The sequence below is a fragment of the Thunnus maccoyii genome, chromosome 3, assembly GCF_910596095.1.
Source record: "Thunnus maccoyii chromosome 3, fThuMac1.1, whole genome shotgun sequence".
NCBI classification, from domain to species: domain Eukaryota; kingdom Metazoa; phylum Chordata; class Actinopteri; order Scombriformes; family Scombridae; genus Thunnus; species Thunnus maccoyii.
The window spans coordinates 14,859,499-14,878,172 of record NC_056535.1 but is presented as its reverse complement, the minus strand read 5'-3'; the positions used below and the strand labels follow the sequence as shown (position 1 = coordinate 14,878,172).

At 38.3% G+C, this 18,674-nt stretch overlaps 2 protein-coding genes across 4 annotated transcripts; one reads left to right on the top strand and one right to left on the bottom strand.

The window, feature by feature from the left end:
- Positions 1-238: 238 nt before the first annotated feature.
- On the bottom strand, positions 239-13,523 carry pmela (premelanosome protein a). 3 transcript variants are annotated; one of them, XM_042407736.1, is made up of 13 exons: positions 13,482-13,514; positions 7,676-8,653; positions 6,432-6,527; positions 6,187-6,333; positions 5,803-5,937; positions 4,710-4,871; positions 4,315-4,599; positions 3,367-4,209; positions 3,095-3,265; positions 2,886-2,988; positions 1,979-2,184; positions 1,806-1,896; positions 239-821 (listed from the first exon to the last, which is right to left on the bottom strand). In XM_042407736.1, exons 2-13 carry the CDS (start codon positions 7,734-7,736, stop codon positions 668-670), a joined length of 2,454 nt encoding a protein of 817 aa, XP_042263670.1. In that variant the 5' UTR covers positions 7,737-8,653; positions 13,482-13,514; the 3' UTR covers positions 239-667. The 3 variants fall into 3 exon arrangements, with proteins under 3 accessions (XP_042263670.1, XP_042263672.1, XP_042263669.1); XM_042407738.1 differs by lacking the exon at positions 7,676-8,653 and having other exon boundaries at positions 13,482-13,523; XM_042407735.1 differs by lacking the exon at positions 13,482-13,514 and having other exon boundaries at positions 7,676-9,740.
- Positions 13,524-14,359: 836 nt separating this feature from the next.
- cdk2 (cyclin-dependent kinase 2) lies at positions 14,360-18,657 on the top strand. Its single transcript, XM_042407303.1, has 7 exons — positions 14,360-15,052; positions 16,007-16,084; positions 16,190-16,310; positions 16,404-16,574; positions 16,839-16,940; positions 17,050-17,253; positions 17,635-18,657. Exons 1-7 carry the CDS (start codon positions 14,937-14,939, stop codon positions 17,737-17,739), a joined length of 897 nt encoding a protein of 298 aa, XP_042263237.1. The 5' UTR covers positions 14,360-14,936; the 3' UTR covers positions 17,740-18,657.
- The last annotated feature ends 17 nt before the right edge of the window (positions 18,658-18,674 follow it).

Below are 18,674 nucleotides of genomic sequence, written 5' to 3'. Positions count from 1 at the left end.
GAATACCTCCTCCACACCTGTGTGTAGGACATAATTTCTGAATGTTATGTACTGTACTGGTGTTTTGTTTAAATGTAATCTGCACCTCAAACTAATCTGTGGCTCATTGTAATTTTGTGATGTATTGAAAACTTCAGTATTCTTTGGCCACTGGGCAACTGTTGAGGACATGAAGTGAATTTCACATGAAAATGAAATATATGTGGAAAAAGAAACACATGATGATGATAAAGTTCCATTTTATTTATTTTAGGGTAACAAACACAATAATGTTCTGTGATGTATGTGATTTAAATTACATTGTAAGTAAATTGAACTTAAATCAGTTAACGTTAATTTGCCAATCGGTTTGGTATAAGTAGGCCACAAATAACAGAATAAGTTATGGCTTCTATAAACTATTAGTGACAATTAATACAAAATACTGTAGGTCAAAATAAATATCACTTTTCTCTAAAAATGTTTCAACATTTTTATTACACACCTGAATCCTTTCTATTTCTATATATGTTGTTGTACACAGGGCTGGTTCACATAACTTGGTTCACATAATTGGTTCTGGTTTAATACATTGACTGGGAGTTACAATATACAGTTAGAGTATTATGTGTAAAAAGCCGATATGTTAGTGGATATTGTTGTAGAGTGCATGAGCTGATGATGATGTTCACACAATCCTCCCCTGAAGCAGTGGACGGCTTTCTCCTGGTGACTGTCGGCTCAGCAAGTTCCACAACAACAAAGGCACTGATGTTACTGCCGAGCTTCCGCCATTAATGTCGGCATGGTCTTCTCTTAGTGGCTGGTACTGCTTGAATCGTCTGTTTAAAAACATGAAACAAGTGAGAAAAGTGACAAGATTTCACTCATGAATTCATGACACTAAATTGAATACAAAAATTTCTCCTTAAAACTTGTATGAGTTTATATGGCATTAATTAAAGGCCAAAAATCAAGAGAGAAAGGGTTAGGGTTAGGGTGATATTTAGAGGTACTGGAAGGCAGATTTTCAAACTTTGGACACAGCTAGACTAGCTGTTTTCCAGTATCCAGTCTTTGTGCTAAGCTAATCTAATGTCTCCTGGTTGTGGCTTCATATTTAGCGTACAATTTGTATACTTTGTACGGTAATTATCTTAACTCTTGACAAGAAACTGAATAAACATGTTTCCCATATCCCAGGTTTTATTAAGATATTTTTTTTGTTTGTGTCTTGCACCATCTTTCGTGGCACCGTTAGCTGAGCTAGCATTGGTTTGGACTTTGGGAAGGTAAGATTTGTAAAGAGGTTGCCAATAAATGTATGTATATATATATGTATATTTTTTGTATTTTTCTGATCAGGTCATTTGGGGTGTTCCACAGGGATCAATCAGTGGGCCCTTACTCTTCCTAATACTGCATATGTACATTATGTGCCACTGATTAAACTTAAATTAAATCTTTTTGGATATCGTTCATGCTGGCTCACTGGCACTTACATGGCTTAATGACACACTAAAATGGAACAGAGCCACCATCAATAATATTATTTACAGCTGTGCTTAAAGGACTTCAGAGGTCAAAATATGAAGGAGAAAATACTGATGCTTAGGGATAATGGTAAAAGAAATGTGTAAAGGAAACATATGACATGCCAGTCAAAGAAACTATTTTGCACGATGAAGGGTTAACCATAATAGTGGCACATTCTGCTAGCAACTTTATTTCATTTATGCTTACTTTCATCACAATTTTCAGTGGTTTTCATAATTTTGCTTTCAGTTGTTTTTGGCCTTTTAAAATGTCGTAAATCAGGCACTCACCTGTACATCAAACCGATACAACAGACGACGCAGGCAAGAACCATAACACCCAGCACTGTAGCGGCAGTTCCAGCTGGGGAACCTCCGGAGGCTGCAATTGAAGCACATCATGCAAATGAGAACAAAATAACATACAGATAATAATAAATGTAATAAATGTTTCTTTCACCCACCTAATGTTACACTGACTCTAGCACTTGCCACAGCAAGACTGACATCATTGGTCAGAGAGACATTCATGCAAAACACTCCAGAGTCATTGAAGAACTGACGGAGGATGATTTGACAGTCTGGAGAAGGTGAAGCTGCATTACAGACCGTTTCAACTGGCGTGATGCAGTCTGCATCCGAAATGACTGTGCAGACCTCACTTGGCAGACTGAAGCAAGGAGAGAACAATCATGACAAGGAGAATAATTGTAAGTGGATATGTATTTTTTTGTACTAAACATAACACACAATTACATGACACGGTTTCTATTTAGACTAACTAGAAGATTACAAAGTGATGTTATTAGTTAATATGAACAGCTGGACGAGTCCAAATCTCTACACCCAAATGAACCTTGTGACCTTGTTTGTGTGCTTTATATATTAAGTCAAAGGCTCTTTATTTCCATTTTGGAGTTTTTTACTGTTAACATGCAGGTGTTCCTCATAATGTGGCATTTGCATTGATATGCTGTTTTTTGTATCTGTGTACCAGGTTAATTATGATAATAAGAGAGACAGAGATGACAACTTCATGGGTTGAAAACAAAAGAAATCAAAAATCGGTTGCATCTATCTTACTCTACTGTTTTTGTGTCAATAGTCCAACAAACCAAGATAAAACTTGGTTTTTAACAGATCAACAATAGCTTGTATAATGTGTGTTCCAAGTTTTAGTCCAGCAATTTGACAGAAATTCCTGCATTTTTCAGATAGTTACAGTGCAACCTCATGAAAATTTTTAGTGATTCGAGTAAAGATTGAATGCAGATTATATGAGTTGTGTACTTCCAGACTGAGTTATATTAACAACCACAATCGTACCTTTCAACTTGTTTGTCTAATTACTTGATGAATGTTACTACTCACCTTCCTTGACAGCTAATGGTGACATCCACAGCATTCTGATTCAGCTCTGTCGCCATCGACACAACATTGGACACCTGTACAATCTCTACACTTTCAATACCCTCTGCAGGGTTGAAAGAGAGAGCAAGAGCCATTAAATCACACTGTTTCTATCAAACTATAATGAACTGCAGACAAAATTCCATGATAACAAAACCGTGTTGACTTACGGACAACATCTACAGAGGTGGCGAGGGAGCCATAACGGTAGACCATGCAGTCAGCTGTCAGCTCTGGTGCTTGTCTCTTAGCCACAACAAGAGCAACCTGTGCCGTATCTGTTTCCACTTCTGCTTGAACTTCACCTTCAGCTGGAACTGTCTCATCACCGGCTGGTTGCTCTTGAAAAATAAATGATCACAAGACGACAAGTTTTTTTTTTTGATTCTTTCATTCATTCATTCATAGTGTGTAATTATTTGAGTTCACAGAAAATACTGACCTGCAGGAACCTCAGTAGCTGCAACCTCATTCTCTGTTTCTAGTGTTTCTGTCTCGGTAGCAACTGCAGCTTCGGCTGGTGCTGCCTCTTCTACAGTTGTGCTCTCAGTGGCAGCAGGAGCTACAGCGTTATCAGCAGGGGCCTCTGTTTCAGCTTGGACAACCTCTGCAGCAACATCAGCAGCAGCAGCAGCTTCAACATCAGCAGCAGCATCAACTTCAACATCAGCAGCCACAACAGCAGTTTCTTGCTCCTCAGCTACTTCTGCCACAGGAGCAACAGTAACAGTGTCAGCGACCTCTGGAAGGACCGTGGCTCCTCCGTCAACTGCAGTTTCTTCTCCTTCAGCAACAGGGGCAGCTGAAGCAGCAGCAGCGTCAATCACAGGCACATTTTCTTCAGCTGCATCTGCAACCACTGCAGTTTCATCTGCAGCAGCTGTGTCAGCATCTGCCGCCTCTTCGGCTGCAGGTGCGACAGGGGCAGCGGTGGCCACCTCTCCTGCAGCGGCATCTGTCTCCTCTACAGCAGCATCTACTTCTGCTGCAGGAGCGACAGTGTTGGCGGGATCTTGTTCTGCTGGAACAACAGCTGCATCAACTCCTGCAGGTGCTACTGAGGCAACCTCCACCACCTCTGTGTCTGTATCAACAACTGCTTCTCCGTCATCTGTGTTTACGGCGGCCTCAGCTGGCTGCACAGAGGCAGCGAGTGGAGTGGTGTCAGAGGCAGGCACATCCAGAGCAATCGCATCTCCTCCCTCAGCTGGTGCTGCTGGGACAGCTGCAGGGGTGGAGGCCATCACAACTACAACTGGGGCAGCAGAGGCATCAACAGGGACCACTGAAAGGAAAGTGTAAAATAACTGAGCAAAACATCATTCAACAATGACATTAAACAGAAAAGATGTATAAAAGATCAAAAAGAATAATTTGTTTAAACTCCTACCAGCAGTGGGGTTTCCGCAGCCATTGGGGATACTCGCCATCAGAACCACCTGAGGTTTGAAGGTCCCAACTGCAAGGTATGTGTGTGTGACAGTGCGCTCCCTGGAGATCAGAGTTCCCGTGTTGTCACCAAAGTCCCAGCTGAAGCTGATATCGGAGGTACTGAGGTACTGGCTGGGATCATGGAGGTTGACGCTAAAAGCGATGGCTCGGTTCTGGATGAAGTTTGTGTCGTCCTGGTTTATGTCATTGACTTGACTGAGTGATACAGTGAAAGGGACTTGGTCTGATGATGGAACAGAAGATGTACAGATGTTATAATGAGGCTTGTTAAATAATGCAAATATTGTAATTAGATGGTGTAATTTAGAGCTTATAAATCATTTGATGGGTCACCTGTGATGGAGAAGACTGTGGAGGCGTAGCCAAGGGGGATGAATCTGTCTTTACCACGGCAGTGATAGATGACAACCTCCATGTTGTAGGAGCCCAGGGGGATGTTGTCTGTACCAATGGTGAGTGAGGAGGATGGTCCATCTGCCACTTGCCAGTAACGCCCTTAAATACAGCAACAACGTGATTATTTAGAGTTGAGTGGTTATAAATTTGGAGATACAGATGTTACTTTCATACACAAGATTGTGATCATAATTTGCTGAGAAGCTGTAATAGAATAAAGTGTAATTTCTGTTTTTCTAATTAGAAAGAGGAACATGTTGGTTGGCTTCTACGTAGCAAATTGACTATTGACGACCAATTTGTGGTAATTTGGTTGAAAACTATTCAATTAGGAATAAGCATCATGTAAATCTTGACAGAGGGCCCTATAGCCAGACAGGACAAGTACTTATGCAGGATCGACCTAAAGGCCCAAACAAATTAGCAGTTAATTAAATTACCACAGACCAATTGAGAAACATGTATATGGGGCCTCAGGGTCCCCTGAGGGTCTGAGGCCCCGGGGTAATTATTCCCTTTGGACAGGTTTTATCCATCCTGATGATCTAAAATAAAAAATAGTAAACTGAGGCCATTGTGCTAATAAAACGACTCACAAGGTTAGAGTTAACAGCACAATTAAAACCATTAATACATTAAAAATGTATTTCCAGTAACAGTGTGTCTTGTGAGTGTCCTAAGGTGTTAAAGGTAGTAATGATTTTTCGTGCCAAATATAAAGTAATCACAGATCATCTTCACCACAGACAAGAAGATTACTAAAAAGTCTTTGTTTGTGATACAGCCTGGGGCAAATGTTAAACTTTAACTTCACTGGCTGGAGGAAAAACTTCCTCTTGATACTTCCACAGCTCTTTTATGCTCAGTTCTTTGGCTCTTCTTGGGTGGTTTAATTTTTCTGTGAGTTTTTCTGTGATAATGTAACTTCAAGTGAAGCACAATGCAACAACACAGCATTCATTCACATCATTCTCAAGTATGGAGCAGCCCAGGTTTCAACCAGACATATTTCAAAATGGTATATCTTTACCCCATGTCTTCCACACAAACACGTAGTGAGGTTTCTTGTTCTGGCTCCTGGTGAACGGTGTGCCGTCAGGAAAAACTCCAGTCGACTGAGTGTCTTGATCTGGATACACAGCCTGACCCTCCTGATACTGTTGTCCTGAGAAAGAAGACCAACATAGATATATATAACATGATAATATAACTAGTAACACTGTATATTAAGATGAGGCATCAGAGGTGAAATTGCTTGAGTGAAGATAATTTTATAGACACATCTGTGATAAAATGATCAATTATCCATTCATAGCTGCTTGTTATTGCCTGGGGTTTTGTGCATTTATGAAAAGTCAGATGTGATGCCTCCTCCTTCACAGAGTCAGTGCTATTAACAGAAAAGTTAACTCACCATCGATGGTGCAGTTACGTGCCCAGACCACCTGCCCATCAGCGAGCACTGTCTGGTTTGGTGGGAAATTGAGATTAATATTGAAGGTTGCTCTCGCTCCAGTCAGTGTTGGTGCATCATTCTTAAGATCAAAGGTTACTTCACCACCTGAAAATAACATCACAGACAATTTTACATATTTATTACATAGATTGGAAAAGAAAATGAGTTACACATCTTGCACAGAAGAAAAGAAAGAGCCTCACCAGACCAACAGTTTCTGAATCTTGCATCTCCATCTTTCCACACAGGATACATCCGTGAGTTCCATGAGCGGTAACGAGTGAACTGACTTCTATTTTCTGGAAGAAAGATTACAAACTCTTCAGGAAAAGAAACGACATCCTGCAGCTCATATTGTTCTTCTGAGTATCTTCAACAACCAAAAAGAGAGTTAACAGTGAAGCAACAAAACATGGTGACTTTTTAGAAGCTGTCTTTAAAAATCCTGTTTAAAAGTGTTTAATTGAGCTATTTCAACATAATGATAGAGATGTTTATGTAAATGAGAGCAGGCCCAGTGTTTTTGGTGTTGAGGAGCTTGAGGTGTGTCGGGGTTCTTGGCGGTGGCAGTCACACGATCTGCAATCCCCCTCAATCCCTTTCATGTGACTATCAGCTGAGCAGCAGCATCAGTAATCCCAGCTAGAGGAATGAGGGATCCCAGACGCTGTGTGAGTGTGTGAAACTGACTGGGGGATCATTTTAAAATGCTTTTGCTTAAAATACCCTCACATAATAAGAACATAATGAATAATAGTAGAGTTAACACACCTTGCACAATATTTGTGCTTTAGCCTCATGAATGCAAATTGGCATAGAAAATGCTGTAATGACGTGAAATTGGTGTGTAAAAGTTTACACATCTTCCCTCTCCTTAACAGAATGTGAAGTGTGTTACCATGACACAGGCGTAAAATGATAGATTAACCAATTTTCTGTTCAATTTGTAGTTCAAACAAAGAATCACTACTTCACAGATTCAGAAAGACACTTGCGGTTAATGGGAGGCAGGAATGTGTTGATTGGCTTTAGTCACAGTAATCACAAATTAATCACTTTCACAAAGCTCTCAACTCAAATTGCTGGATTTAGCAACACACAACAATATAAACATCCATCTTAACTAATAGTTTAGACTCATATCCAGACTTTTTCTTAAACAAATGAGAAATCTTTTTGCAGTGTATCTTAGTTTAAGGCGTCATTATCTTAAAATGGGACGCGTGAGGAAAGAAACTCCTTGAAAATCCTTGAAAGTAAGCAAAATACTATTAAATAATAATAATAAATGACTTTTTTCAGTGCAAAAGAACTGAGGACATTAACCTACCATTGTCTTATTAGAGAGAATTCACCTGTAGTTAGTAAACTTTCACAAAGGGAAAAAAAAAACATGAAACCACATCTCTGGCTAAATTTTAATATCTATAATTTCAGGTGTACTCACTTCCCGCAGTGGCAGATATAAAAGCCAAAACCACCAGCAGCAGCAGTGTCAGAGTCCTCATCCTGTAAGTGGTTGTCGTCCTTCTCTGTTCTCTGATCCCTGATCCTCACCCGGCAGTCCTGAACCCCAACACAACTCCCAGAGAGACTTAAGAAATGTCTCCTCACTCTCTATAAGAGGGCCTCGGACCTGAATTACCATAAATTTTCCTCTCACCTCTGACATCATGTAAACCGGCACCGCCCCCTTTGGTGAAGAACAGATGTGAGTACTGTTTTGTTAACTTTTGTTGTGTATTGTTGTTATCACTCATAGCTGCTCCTTTTTTATCAAATCCCCCCCCCCCCAAAAAAAACAAAACAAAAGTGTTTTTACTGGATGTGTACTGTATGTGAGCGACATCAAAGACAGATTTCCATTGCTTTGTGATGGACAAAAAAGTTTTTTGATGCTACAAAAACAAACACAATACAAATGCAATATTTCCAATGCAGAACTCTTTTAAACCCTTTTACAGTAACTTAAGCAGAAAAAAAGGTTCCTAACTGATGGCGAAAGTTAATATAAATAATTCAAATGAAGATAAAGTAGCAGACACTCACAGCATAATATTCTCTTTATTGGGAAATCAATGTGTGTTTTCTGCACAGTGTAAATGTTGTGCCTGCTTTAGGATGGCGAGTGGTGAGATCCGTGAGCAAAGTCATGCCTGTTTCTGACGTATGACCTTACAGCTATGTGTGCATGGGCGTCACAAGATGAGTGTGTGGACGGCAAATCAATAGCATCCTTTTATTTGCTCAGCCATTCCTCCGTATCCTGCTGTCCACCTCAGGCTTCAGCAGCTCTAAGAATCTGTGCTGACAGCAGCACACAGACTCAGTTGATGAGACCGATCCTCCTTCATAGTCCAAAAGTTTAATTCAGAGGAGAACCAGGATGCATTTAGAGGACCGAGATGATTGATTCTGGAAGTAACTAAAAAACATTTCCACTCAGAAGGTGTCACATCATTAAATATAAATCAGTTTCCACATTTATTTTCCTCTTGTGTGTTTATACTCAGTCTATCTAGTCGAATGTGATCCAAGAAAAAAATCATCCCAAATGTAGCATTTTCTGGTAACACAAGGCAAATAAGATCAATAAAACCTGAAACAAGATATCGGTGATAGATCGCAATTAATTATTCATGTTATTCTGAACACTATGCTCTACAAAGCTGGAAAACAGAAAAGCAACATTTTCATTTGTAATATAAAAACCAGAAGGCAACACACCCCTCAATACACATACAATAAACGAGAGCGATGTTAGACTCATAGTATTGGTCTAAAATGTTACACATGTATGAAAGAAGTTGCTTCAAAAGAAGCTGGACTGAGTGTCGTTGGTTAGGAAGTTCACTCTAATGCACTATTCACCAGTTAATACATTATAAATAAAAAAAAGTGCACTATAGAGATGATTCTGAAGAAAGAATTTTTTTTTCTTAAAGGGCAAAATATAAAGTTAGTGGATGGGTTCATGATAGTTTTTATTTTTCTCTTTTATTTTTACGTTTCATTTTTTGTTTTGTTCTTACATGCAGCTACATCTGTACTGTATGTTACTATGGTAACACATTATTATTACATGCCTCTTAATGTTATTCTAATTTCCTGGAAATATTCTATGTAATCTGGAGGTTCAGTATATATCGGTCAACTTTCAGGTCATTTAGCAAAACGTTTTCGTGCAATTTGGTACAAAAAAAAAGGAAATAAGGAAAATTGGGGGAAAGTTGGTTCAGTCTGTTTATATTTGGATTCATATGTAGTTCTTAATTTTCTAAAATTCTTCCAGAAATTCTTCCTTTCTTTGAAAGTTTATGTCATTTGGTAGGAAAGGAGAAATCTGCTCATTATAGAGTTTTTAAGATACAATTTAATATGCTAATATGTAGTGTGACATAAACTACACAATGAAAAGTATTTTCTGTCAGTTAAAGAATTGTCAGTAGTCAATTACTAAGGATTTTTGCAAATAAACAACACAAATATGATAAAAAACCAACTTCACACTTTTTTTTCTGTTTTTTCATATAATCGATATCATCGAGGACTGTAAAATAAAGCATCACCATTACATTTTGGCAAACTGTGAGCTAAAAGTAATTAAAACAAAATAAATAATAACTTCATATACATATAAATTTATATAGATTATTGAGTAATTATATTGTACTAGAAAATAAAAAAATATGTTCACTCTGAATGTAGATTCATCAGGATTTCTGTTAGTGGATCAGAGTGTTGGTGGTTTTCCCAGAGATGATGTCTCATGCCTATGAGACTGCTCAGGCTGCACTACATGTGACCCCTCATGTGCTCACAGCGGAGTTCAGGAGGAAATAAATCCTTCCCACAGAGCACCTGACTTCACATACCACAAATAGTCAACCATTAGCTTCTTTAGTCTCCACTGTATATAGTATTTTAACAACATTGTTCCTGCCTGAGAATTTCTGGCGTTAATGAATTTATAGAGTTGTATTTCAGAAAGGAGATGTGATGGAAAACATGGGAAATTCACAACTGTTTCCTTTCCAGGAATAATTACAGATGGATTTAACAATATGTTGCACAGATTCACAGTTCAGGAATCTGGTAGTTTTGTTCACAGCAAGTCTAAATTATTGATTATATTAATAAAGCAAACATAAATCTAGTTTTTAGCTTGTAGAATTGCCTAAAAATATTATAGTTCCTGACTTTAGTTCCTCTGGTTTCATCATTCCTGGAACTTTTTGCTCAAAAAGCACAATGTGTGAAAAGTAATGGGAATTCATAGAAAGGAGAAGCTTAGATATAAACTCACACAAACATTGAGCCCTTCCCCCACCTGCAGTCGCACACACACACACACACACACACACACACACACACACACACACACACACACACACACCAGCTTTCCCTTTTCACGCACTAACTCACAGAAAAGCACTGTTGTGTTTTAAAATTGACAAAAAGCCAGATCAATAAGGACATCTGGTTTGTGAAAGCTCAATACGTGATCAGACCAGACAGTCACATCAGTTCATGAAAAAAGCATAAAAGTCATTCAGTGCATTTACAGACTACAAAACCAAGGCTGAATCGAACTTTCCTCATTTTTTGGCAGTGACCCTAATTGCTTCTGTTTATTGGTCATTAGATTTCCTGATTAACACAGACACCAACCGTTTTGCTTAATGGGAAACCTAAAGAGAAAGGAAAACTAGAAATCAGGCACTTTTTGATGTGGACTAATATCCAAGAGATATAGGGAAAGTTTCCAGCCCCCTACAACCCTAAACAAGATAAAATATATAAATGTATATATATATATATATATACATAATGCTCATAGAAACCAGTACACACTGACAATATAGCTATGTATGGGATAAAAACTATAGCCAATAGCCTTTAACTCACATACTGTATATATAATAATATCTATGAAATAACTTCTTTGTGAAGGCCTGAGACGTCACTTCACATATAAATCTGTTGGGTGGAGACGTGTCAGGCCTCTGGGCTTTGATCATGTGCAGCGTTGGTATGAATGTTTCCATGTCTAGAAAGACCAACAGAGGCAGTTTCTTCATACAGTAACAGAAATGCCTCATCCTGGTTTATATTTCAGATTCATTTTCATTGAATCTGAAATATAAACCAGCTCTGTAGTAGTATATTTGTATCGTGGGAAAAGCATAGATGTTTTTAATAACATCAACGATGTTTCCATTGTACTTCAGTATGTTTGACGGTGAGCCCGCATGCACACAACCAGCACCCTGAAACTGAAGTGGCTAAACTGAATTCAGCCATTATTCATTTATTTGCACTTGTGCTTTTCTTACTGAAACATGTCAAAATGTCATATTGGACCATAAATGACATTTAAAGCCTCTTCACAGCCCGACCACACAGTTGTTTTCACTTATTCGGGTAGATTAGACTGACTGACAGGTTAAAGTTGGGTGGAGTTATGCTGAAAGTTTGCTGATGCCACCAAACTCCATATATGTAGAAGAGAAACCCTGACCCTAATAGATTTATAGGAATCATAAAGGTGTAACTGCTCCCACAGGATAATCAGTGAGATGTCATCAGTCAGTGCACACAAATGCAGTCCTGATGAGAGGTTGCAGAGATGTGATCCTCCTCCTGTTTGTGTTTTCACTGTTTTTTTAAAGTCAGATGTTCTGAAAATAATGACATGGGTCGCTTATCAGACCCGACAGAACTGCAGGAACATTAAAACTGTGTTCTGGTGGCTTATTAGTTAAGATGTGTACAGTATGACAGCAATGACCTCCGTTTGTTTGGAGGGCAGAGTATTAATAGAGGACCAGCAGCTCCCAGGGCCCCCTGACTGGATAATCTTGCCTCTGGGGGGGGGGAGAGGCTGTATCAAATACAGGTGTAACCGGTAACATAATTAATTGCTGCATTGCAGTAATTGCTGGACGGGAGCCATAATTAATGTCATTAGTTCCACTTGTGCTTTTCCTTCTTTCACAAGTCAGAATGTCTGCTGTGAAAATGGTCTATGATTCATTTAGGAACAATAATGAAACAAGAGTTAATGAGATTTTTTTGGCTTGACAGAAAGTTATGACAGAAACAGGCTGGGAACCGCAGCTCTGTAGTAGTATATTTGTATATATTTTAATTAATCTCTCTCTCATCGTCGTCTTCTCTCTCTCTCTCTCTCTCTCTCTCTCTCTCTCTCTCTCTCTCTCTCACCTTTTTAAAAAAAATGTAAATATTCAATATATATTCTTATTGGAACTAGAGCTTGAAGAAGCCAAATTTCACTGCCCTCAATGTTGCCTTTCTTGCAATCTCTTGAATACTGAATCTATAGACCAGTGACAGATTACACAACTACACTTGCTGCCATTAGAGGGAGCAGTTGTCCATCTCTCCTGCAGGACGTTGTGTGTGAAATGATGGAGGAACACTCCTCTGCATTAATTTGACATTTATCAACATGATACCAGACTAGATTATTTGTGTATGAAAAACTTGAAAATGAAACAAAATGGCCATTCTTTACATCATGTTTTATTTGTATTTGTATTGTAAAGCTCTTGTTCAGCTTTTAAAAAACAACTTGATATGCTATGTAGATGTCCAGTGATTGTGTGACCACACTGATGTATGAAGCTGAATAAACCATTTTTTATACTATGTTACTTATTTTTTGTGTTGTATTTTGTGTCAACTTGATTTTTTTTGTATATAGCGCTGTACAGTTTTAAATCTTTATTGTCAGTTGTTACTAAAATGAAGAGAACAATACTTCCTTTCAGAGGCCATATTGAACATTTTATCTTGTATTTGAAAATATTGGTAAAGAAGAAGACTTGTATTTTGTTTAGAGCTGCAATGATTAATCAATTAATCATTTAGTTGCTCGACAGAAAATTATTTGCCAATTATTTTGATAATCATATAATTGTTTTAGTGAATTTTTAAGCAGAAAATGCCAAAACTGTTCCAGCTGGTTCCAGCTTCTCAAATAAGAATTTGATGTGTTTGTTTGTCTGCTGTGGTAGTAAACTTAATGTCTTTTTTCACAATTTTCTGACATTCTATAGACAAAACAACTAAGCAATTAATCAAAAAAAAAATCACCAGATTAATTGTTAGTTGCAGCTCTACAGTGTGTAGAATTTAGTAGCACCTAGCGGAACAGACTTGGCAGAAATGGAATATAATATTCATAAGTATTAATCGCATGAAAATAAGAATTGTTGTGTTTTCGTTACCTTAGAATGAGCCCTTTATATCTACATAGGAGTGGGTCCTCTTCTACAGAGCCCGCCATGTTGCACCGCCATGTTTGCCCAGAACGGGCAAACCCTCTAGAGCGGCCGTGCAGTATGCAGTTGGTTGCAAACTGCAACCTCACCGCTAGATGGCACTAAAGCCTACATGCTGCTTCTTAAAAATCTATTCATGAAATGAATTCCTATTTTTCTGCACATTATATTATATGTACTTTTAAAAATGTTTGTAGTACAGTACAGTTTGTGCTTGTTCTTGTAGTTTATTAAATTGAAACAAAACTCTTGATTTTTGTTGGGTTTTTTTGTTTTGTTTTTTTATTGAAACTTTACTTTCTTTATTTAATTTTATTTATCATAACACATTCCATTCCATCACTCTAATGTCTTAGTATAAAGTCTTGTAACAGGAAATACAAAATAGACAAACAGTAAAAACAGTAAAGTAAAAAAACAAAACAAAACAAAAGTACAGTAATATACATATACATATATATATATATGTGTGTGTGTGTGTGTGTGTGTGTGTGTGTGTGTGTGTGTGTGTGTGTGTGTGTGTGCACTTTTGTTTATATATAATATATACGTATGTATGCATGTAAATATATATATTTACAATTGTAATTTGTAATGTAATTGCATTTTAAAACATTTTACTCTTTTTTTGTTTTGAGGAGATTTTAGAATGTTCAAGCAATATGTGAAGTCATGAAGGAACAGAGAAAATTATCTTAATTTTTTTGAAAAACGACATTTGTGGATAAAAGATTGCTCGGTACCGCTTTCGTCTCGACGCTGGTAACGTAAAACGTCATCGTCGTCGTCACACCACGTGACCTGTGAGGCTCGTTTATTGAAGTTTGTTTCTCATCCCGAGACACCGCAGATCGATCATCCCGACCTGCACCCACAAATTTACCGTTAAAACTAGCAATTTAAACTCAACTGACAGCATATTAAAAAAGGAATATTTCACTTACACTCTAACGCCAGTCTCCTACAAAACTGTTTTACCGATAAGGACTAGAAGCGATTACAAAAAAAAATACCGCCCGCCTGCAGTAGTCGGGAGTGTTTGAACACAGAAACGAACGCTCCCGGTGTAACGCGGGAAACGCTGCTGTGTTGTGTTTCCCACAGCGGAGCCTCCGCCACGCTAACCCTAGTATTTATCGATATAACCGGTATCTGGGTCAACAAATGATCTTAAGCTGTTTTCTGTCTCTGAGCCGAGAAAGTTTAGCCTCGACACGGTCGCTCCCTTCAGGCTGTGGAGTCTTTCCGGGACCGTTTGAACTAAAACCGGGAGGAGCAGCTCAGTACATGTCGGTTAACGTTCGTCTCCCGAGCCACCGAGACAGTTGTTAGCATCGACACAAAGACCGGAGCCCAGCCAGCCAGTTAAATAAGCGACAAAGCGGCCGTAGTTTTGTACAAATGGATACGTTTCAGAAGGTGGAGAAGATCGGAGAAGGGACGTACGGAGTGGTGTACAAAGCCAAGAACAAAGTCACCGGAGAAACTGTCGCTCTCAAGAAAATCAGACTGGACACGTAAGTTAACATAGGAGTGTTGTTAACGTCAATGAAGCTAACAGTTACCGCTTTTATATTTAATTAATGCAGCTGTTAAACCAACAAATGGCTCCATCAGGATGTTTTACCGGCAGACCACACTGAACACTTCAGAAACGACTCACCTGGGTGGAAAATGAAACTTTCATCCATTTTGACATTGCTCACATCTTTTTTCTAGACGTACAAACCATTATATTCGAGATTTAGATTTTATTGTATTCTTTGAAGTTATTACAACACCAAATTATGATTCGTATATAAGAAATGAACTTACAAACCATATGTTATCAGTGTTTCCTAATCTGGAGGTGGAAAAATGCCACTTTAATCCATATTTAAACGTGCACCTGGTTGTTGATGAAGTGCATTTTTCTGTAAAATGTACACAAAAAAGGAAATGCTTTTTAGAATATCTCTGCTGCCATACAGTATCAAGAAACACACATCTTTGGGCTTCAACAGGTGGCATCAGTGACTCACTTTAGCCAGTATTTTCTAATAATAATAATAAAACATGTTATTTATAGAGCACTATTCGGGGTACTCAAATATGCTTTACATGAGTTTGAACGATCATTAAAAAAAAACAACACACTAAAAGCACAATGTAACACCTGACTGACCTTTCTGGCCTTTGTTTCAGACCACAGATTAGTTTGTTAGCTAATGCAGTGCCAAGATAAGAGAGGCTGCTCATGTGTGCCACAGTCCCTCTTTACAGCTGTGGCTAGATTATTATAATGGAGGTCAAGTGGTTGTGTGACAGTTTGGCTGTCAAACTGTTCAGATACTTAAAAGATACAGTGTAGTGAAAACGTAAGAAATGTTTTCACTCGTTAAAAACATAGTTAATAATGTAAATGTTGTAAAATAATTAACAGAATGAAATTATTGTTATAACAAAGTCAATTTTCCATGTTTTTCATCCAGGGAAACAGAGGGTGTACCGAGCACCGCCATCCGAGAGATTTCACTTCTCAAAGAACTCAGTCACCCAAATATTGTCAAGTAAGTTGCCGGTCTTATAACTTTATCGAAATCCTGCCTGCAAGAGTCACATGTTATTTTCCTCTGTCAGTTTCTAAGCCAGTCTCACCTGCTGACATGTTTCAGATTGCGGGACGTCATCCACACGGAGAACAAACTCTACCTTGTTTTTGAGTTCCTTCATCAGGATCTGAAGAAGTTCATGGACTCTTCGCCAGTTACTGGTATCCCACTGCCTCTGGTTAAGGTAAACTTCAGACCAGATCAGTGTTGGCTTCTCTTAGCTGATATATTCATTAATATATTTGTTAATGTGTGTGTGTGTTTCTTGTGTTTGTAGAGTTATCTTTTCCAGCTGCTGCAAGGCTTGGCCTTCTGCCACTCTCACAGGGTTCTTCATCGAGACCTGAAGCCCCAGAACCTCCTCATCAACGCCCAGGGTGAGATCAAGCTGGCTGACTTTGGCCTGGCAAGAGCCTTCGGGGTGCCTGTCCGCACATACACGCATGAGGTAAGGTGTACAGCCGCCCGATTCATCCACGTCAACAAGCCTTTTAAGTAAGTTAGGGTTATATAACTTAGTACATATTCATTACTGTGCCCAGTTAGGAAATGAACCTTTATGTTCCTGTAAGAATCACAATTTTCAAAAACTAGATGCACTCAGTGAGCAGTAATGAATCTCTTAACATTGCAGCACATTTTTAGATATTCTGCTTGTTTTTTTGAGAAATTGTGTTTTCTTATTAAAAGTTTCCTTGTTGATATTTTCCAGGTGGTAACACTTTGGTACAGAGCACCGGAAATTCTCCTCGGCTGCAAATATTACTCCACAGCTGTCGACATCTGGAGTCTGGGGTGTATCTTTGCTGAAATGGTATTGCACTCAGTTTCATCATTTTACAAAACGACTCCATAGTCAGTAAATTAAACACACACATGATGATGGAAACAACTGTTTTACGTCACTGTCTACTGTTGCTCAGATCACCAGGAGGGCCTTATTCCCCGGCGACTCGGAGATAGATCAGTTATTCCGAATCTTCCGCACCCTGGGCACACCCGACGAGACCGTCTGGCCAGGAGTCACGTCCATGCCCGACTACAAACCGTCTTTTCCCAAGTGGGCCCGGCAAGATTTATCCAAAGTGGTGCCTCTTCTCGATGAGGATGGAAGAGAACTGCTCGGAGTGAGAACATTTATCATTCTTACCTTTTTATACTTTCATTCATTCATTCATTCATTATTAAAAATATTTAAATATAAGTTGGTAAAAAGTTGGGCTGAAGAACAAGTGATTAGCTTTGTTGTGGATCCAATAATTTTTCATAGATTTCATAGCATTGCAAGTTTAGACATTTTTGAACATTCTCATGAACCTCTGCACTTACTTGAATGAAACAAATTTGGTATATATGTCTATATATATGTTTGTTTTGATGAAAATCTGTATCCAGATGCACATGATTTTAAATGATTTTAATGTTTATGTTTTGAAATGTCCCACCAAAGATAGAACGCATATGAAATGTATAGATATATTGACCACTTTGTTGTTTTTCTCTTGCAGGAAATGCTGAATTACGACCCAAACAAAAGGTTATCTGCCAAAAATGCCCTTGTACATCGATTCTTCCGTGATGTCACCATGCCAGTTCCTCATCTGAGACTCTGAGTTATGCAACATATCTGGCTATTTTAACGTCTAAGCAATAAGGACCTCACTTCAGGTCAATGACTGAAACGGACAAACAAAGTGGACACTACAGGATATGTCGGATCCTTTAACTGATATTTGATAATACTTAAAACCAACTTCTAGAAGATAGATGTCCCAAGAGTTTTGCTGTTTATTTCAGCCATGAATGTTGTAATAGATATGATTGATAATAGATATAACTGTAATTCCTCAATATCATTATTTTGTATATTTATGTGCAACTGCCATATTTGATGTAAATGTTATTTGTGATCGGGGCAGACCTCTGACTGGAGTGCAGGTTAAATAGACACATTCTGTGCCATTCGATTTCCGAATTTAAACGGTATTTTGGCTTCAGGATGTCCAAATTTAAATAGTCAAGTTGTTAGAAATGAATGATTTCATAAGTTTGTGGGGTAGTGCAAATAACAAAAGTCATGCTTTGGAAGACAAGCAGCAGCTGAATGAAAGTTGAGTGACGGCTGTCGGCACGAGTTGTCACACAACAAACAGCGAGCTGATGTAAAACATTCGGTGCTAAAAGAACAAGATTACAACAATGTTCTTATAGGTTGATTTTCTGTCATTTAAATTCAAATTTGGGTCCAAATTTTCTTGAAGGGGTTTTAAAACTGCACCTTTAGCTGCGTAACACACCAAAATGTCTATTAGTCATTCAGGTTTCCTGTCAGGATCACTCGCCAAACTCTTTTATTACTCAGCTTTGTACATAGAGTTGTGATATAAAAATGTTCGCTGTTTGGATCTAATTTTTACAGTTTATGTGCTGTTCCATCTTTCTTACTCTAGATTTTATCCACGCTTAATGAACCGTTTTTATGGATATTGTTTATACAGTTTGAAAAAATAAACTTGTTTATAGAACTGTTACTGTTTTGTTTACGTAC

What these genes read in the sequence shown, in the direction of transcription:
- pmela (XM_042407736.1), bottom strand. Translation starts at nt 7,736, where the DNA reads ATGAGGACTCTGACACTGCTGCTGCTGGTGGTTTTGGCTTTTATATCT. An exon ending in TAGAGTCAGTGTAACATTAG is followed by an intron (nt 1,897 to 1,978) that starts GTGGGTGAAAGA and finishes CTTCAATTGCAG; the next exon opens with CCTCCGGAGGTTCCCCAGCT. An exon ending in TGTATCGGTTTGATGTACAG is followed by an intron (nt 822 to 1,805) that starts GTGAGTGCCTGA and finishes GTTTTTAAACAG; the next exon opens with ACGATTCAAGCAGTACCAGC.
- cdk2 (XM_042407303.1), top strand. Translation starts at nt 14,937, where the DNA reads ATGGATACGTTTCAGAAGGTGGAGAAGATCGGAGAAGGGACGTACGGA. An exon ending in AAGAAAATCAGACTGGACAC is followed by an intron (nt 15,053 to 16,006) that starts GTAAGTTAACAT and finishes TTTTTCATCCAG; the next exon opens with GGAAACAGAGGGTGTACCGA. An exon ending in GGTGTATCTTTGCTGAAATG is followed by an intron (nt 16,941 to 17,049) that starts GTATTGCACTCA and finishes ACTGTTGCTCAG; the next exon opens with ATCACCAGGAGGGCCTTATT.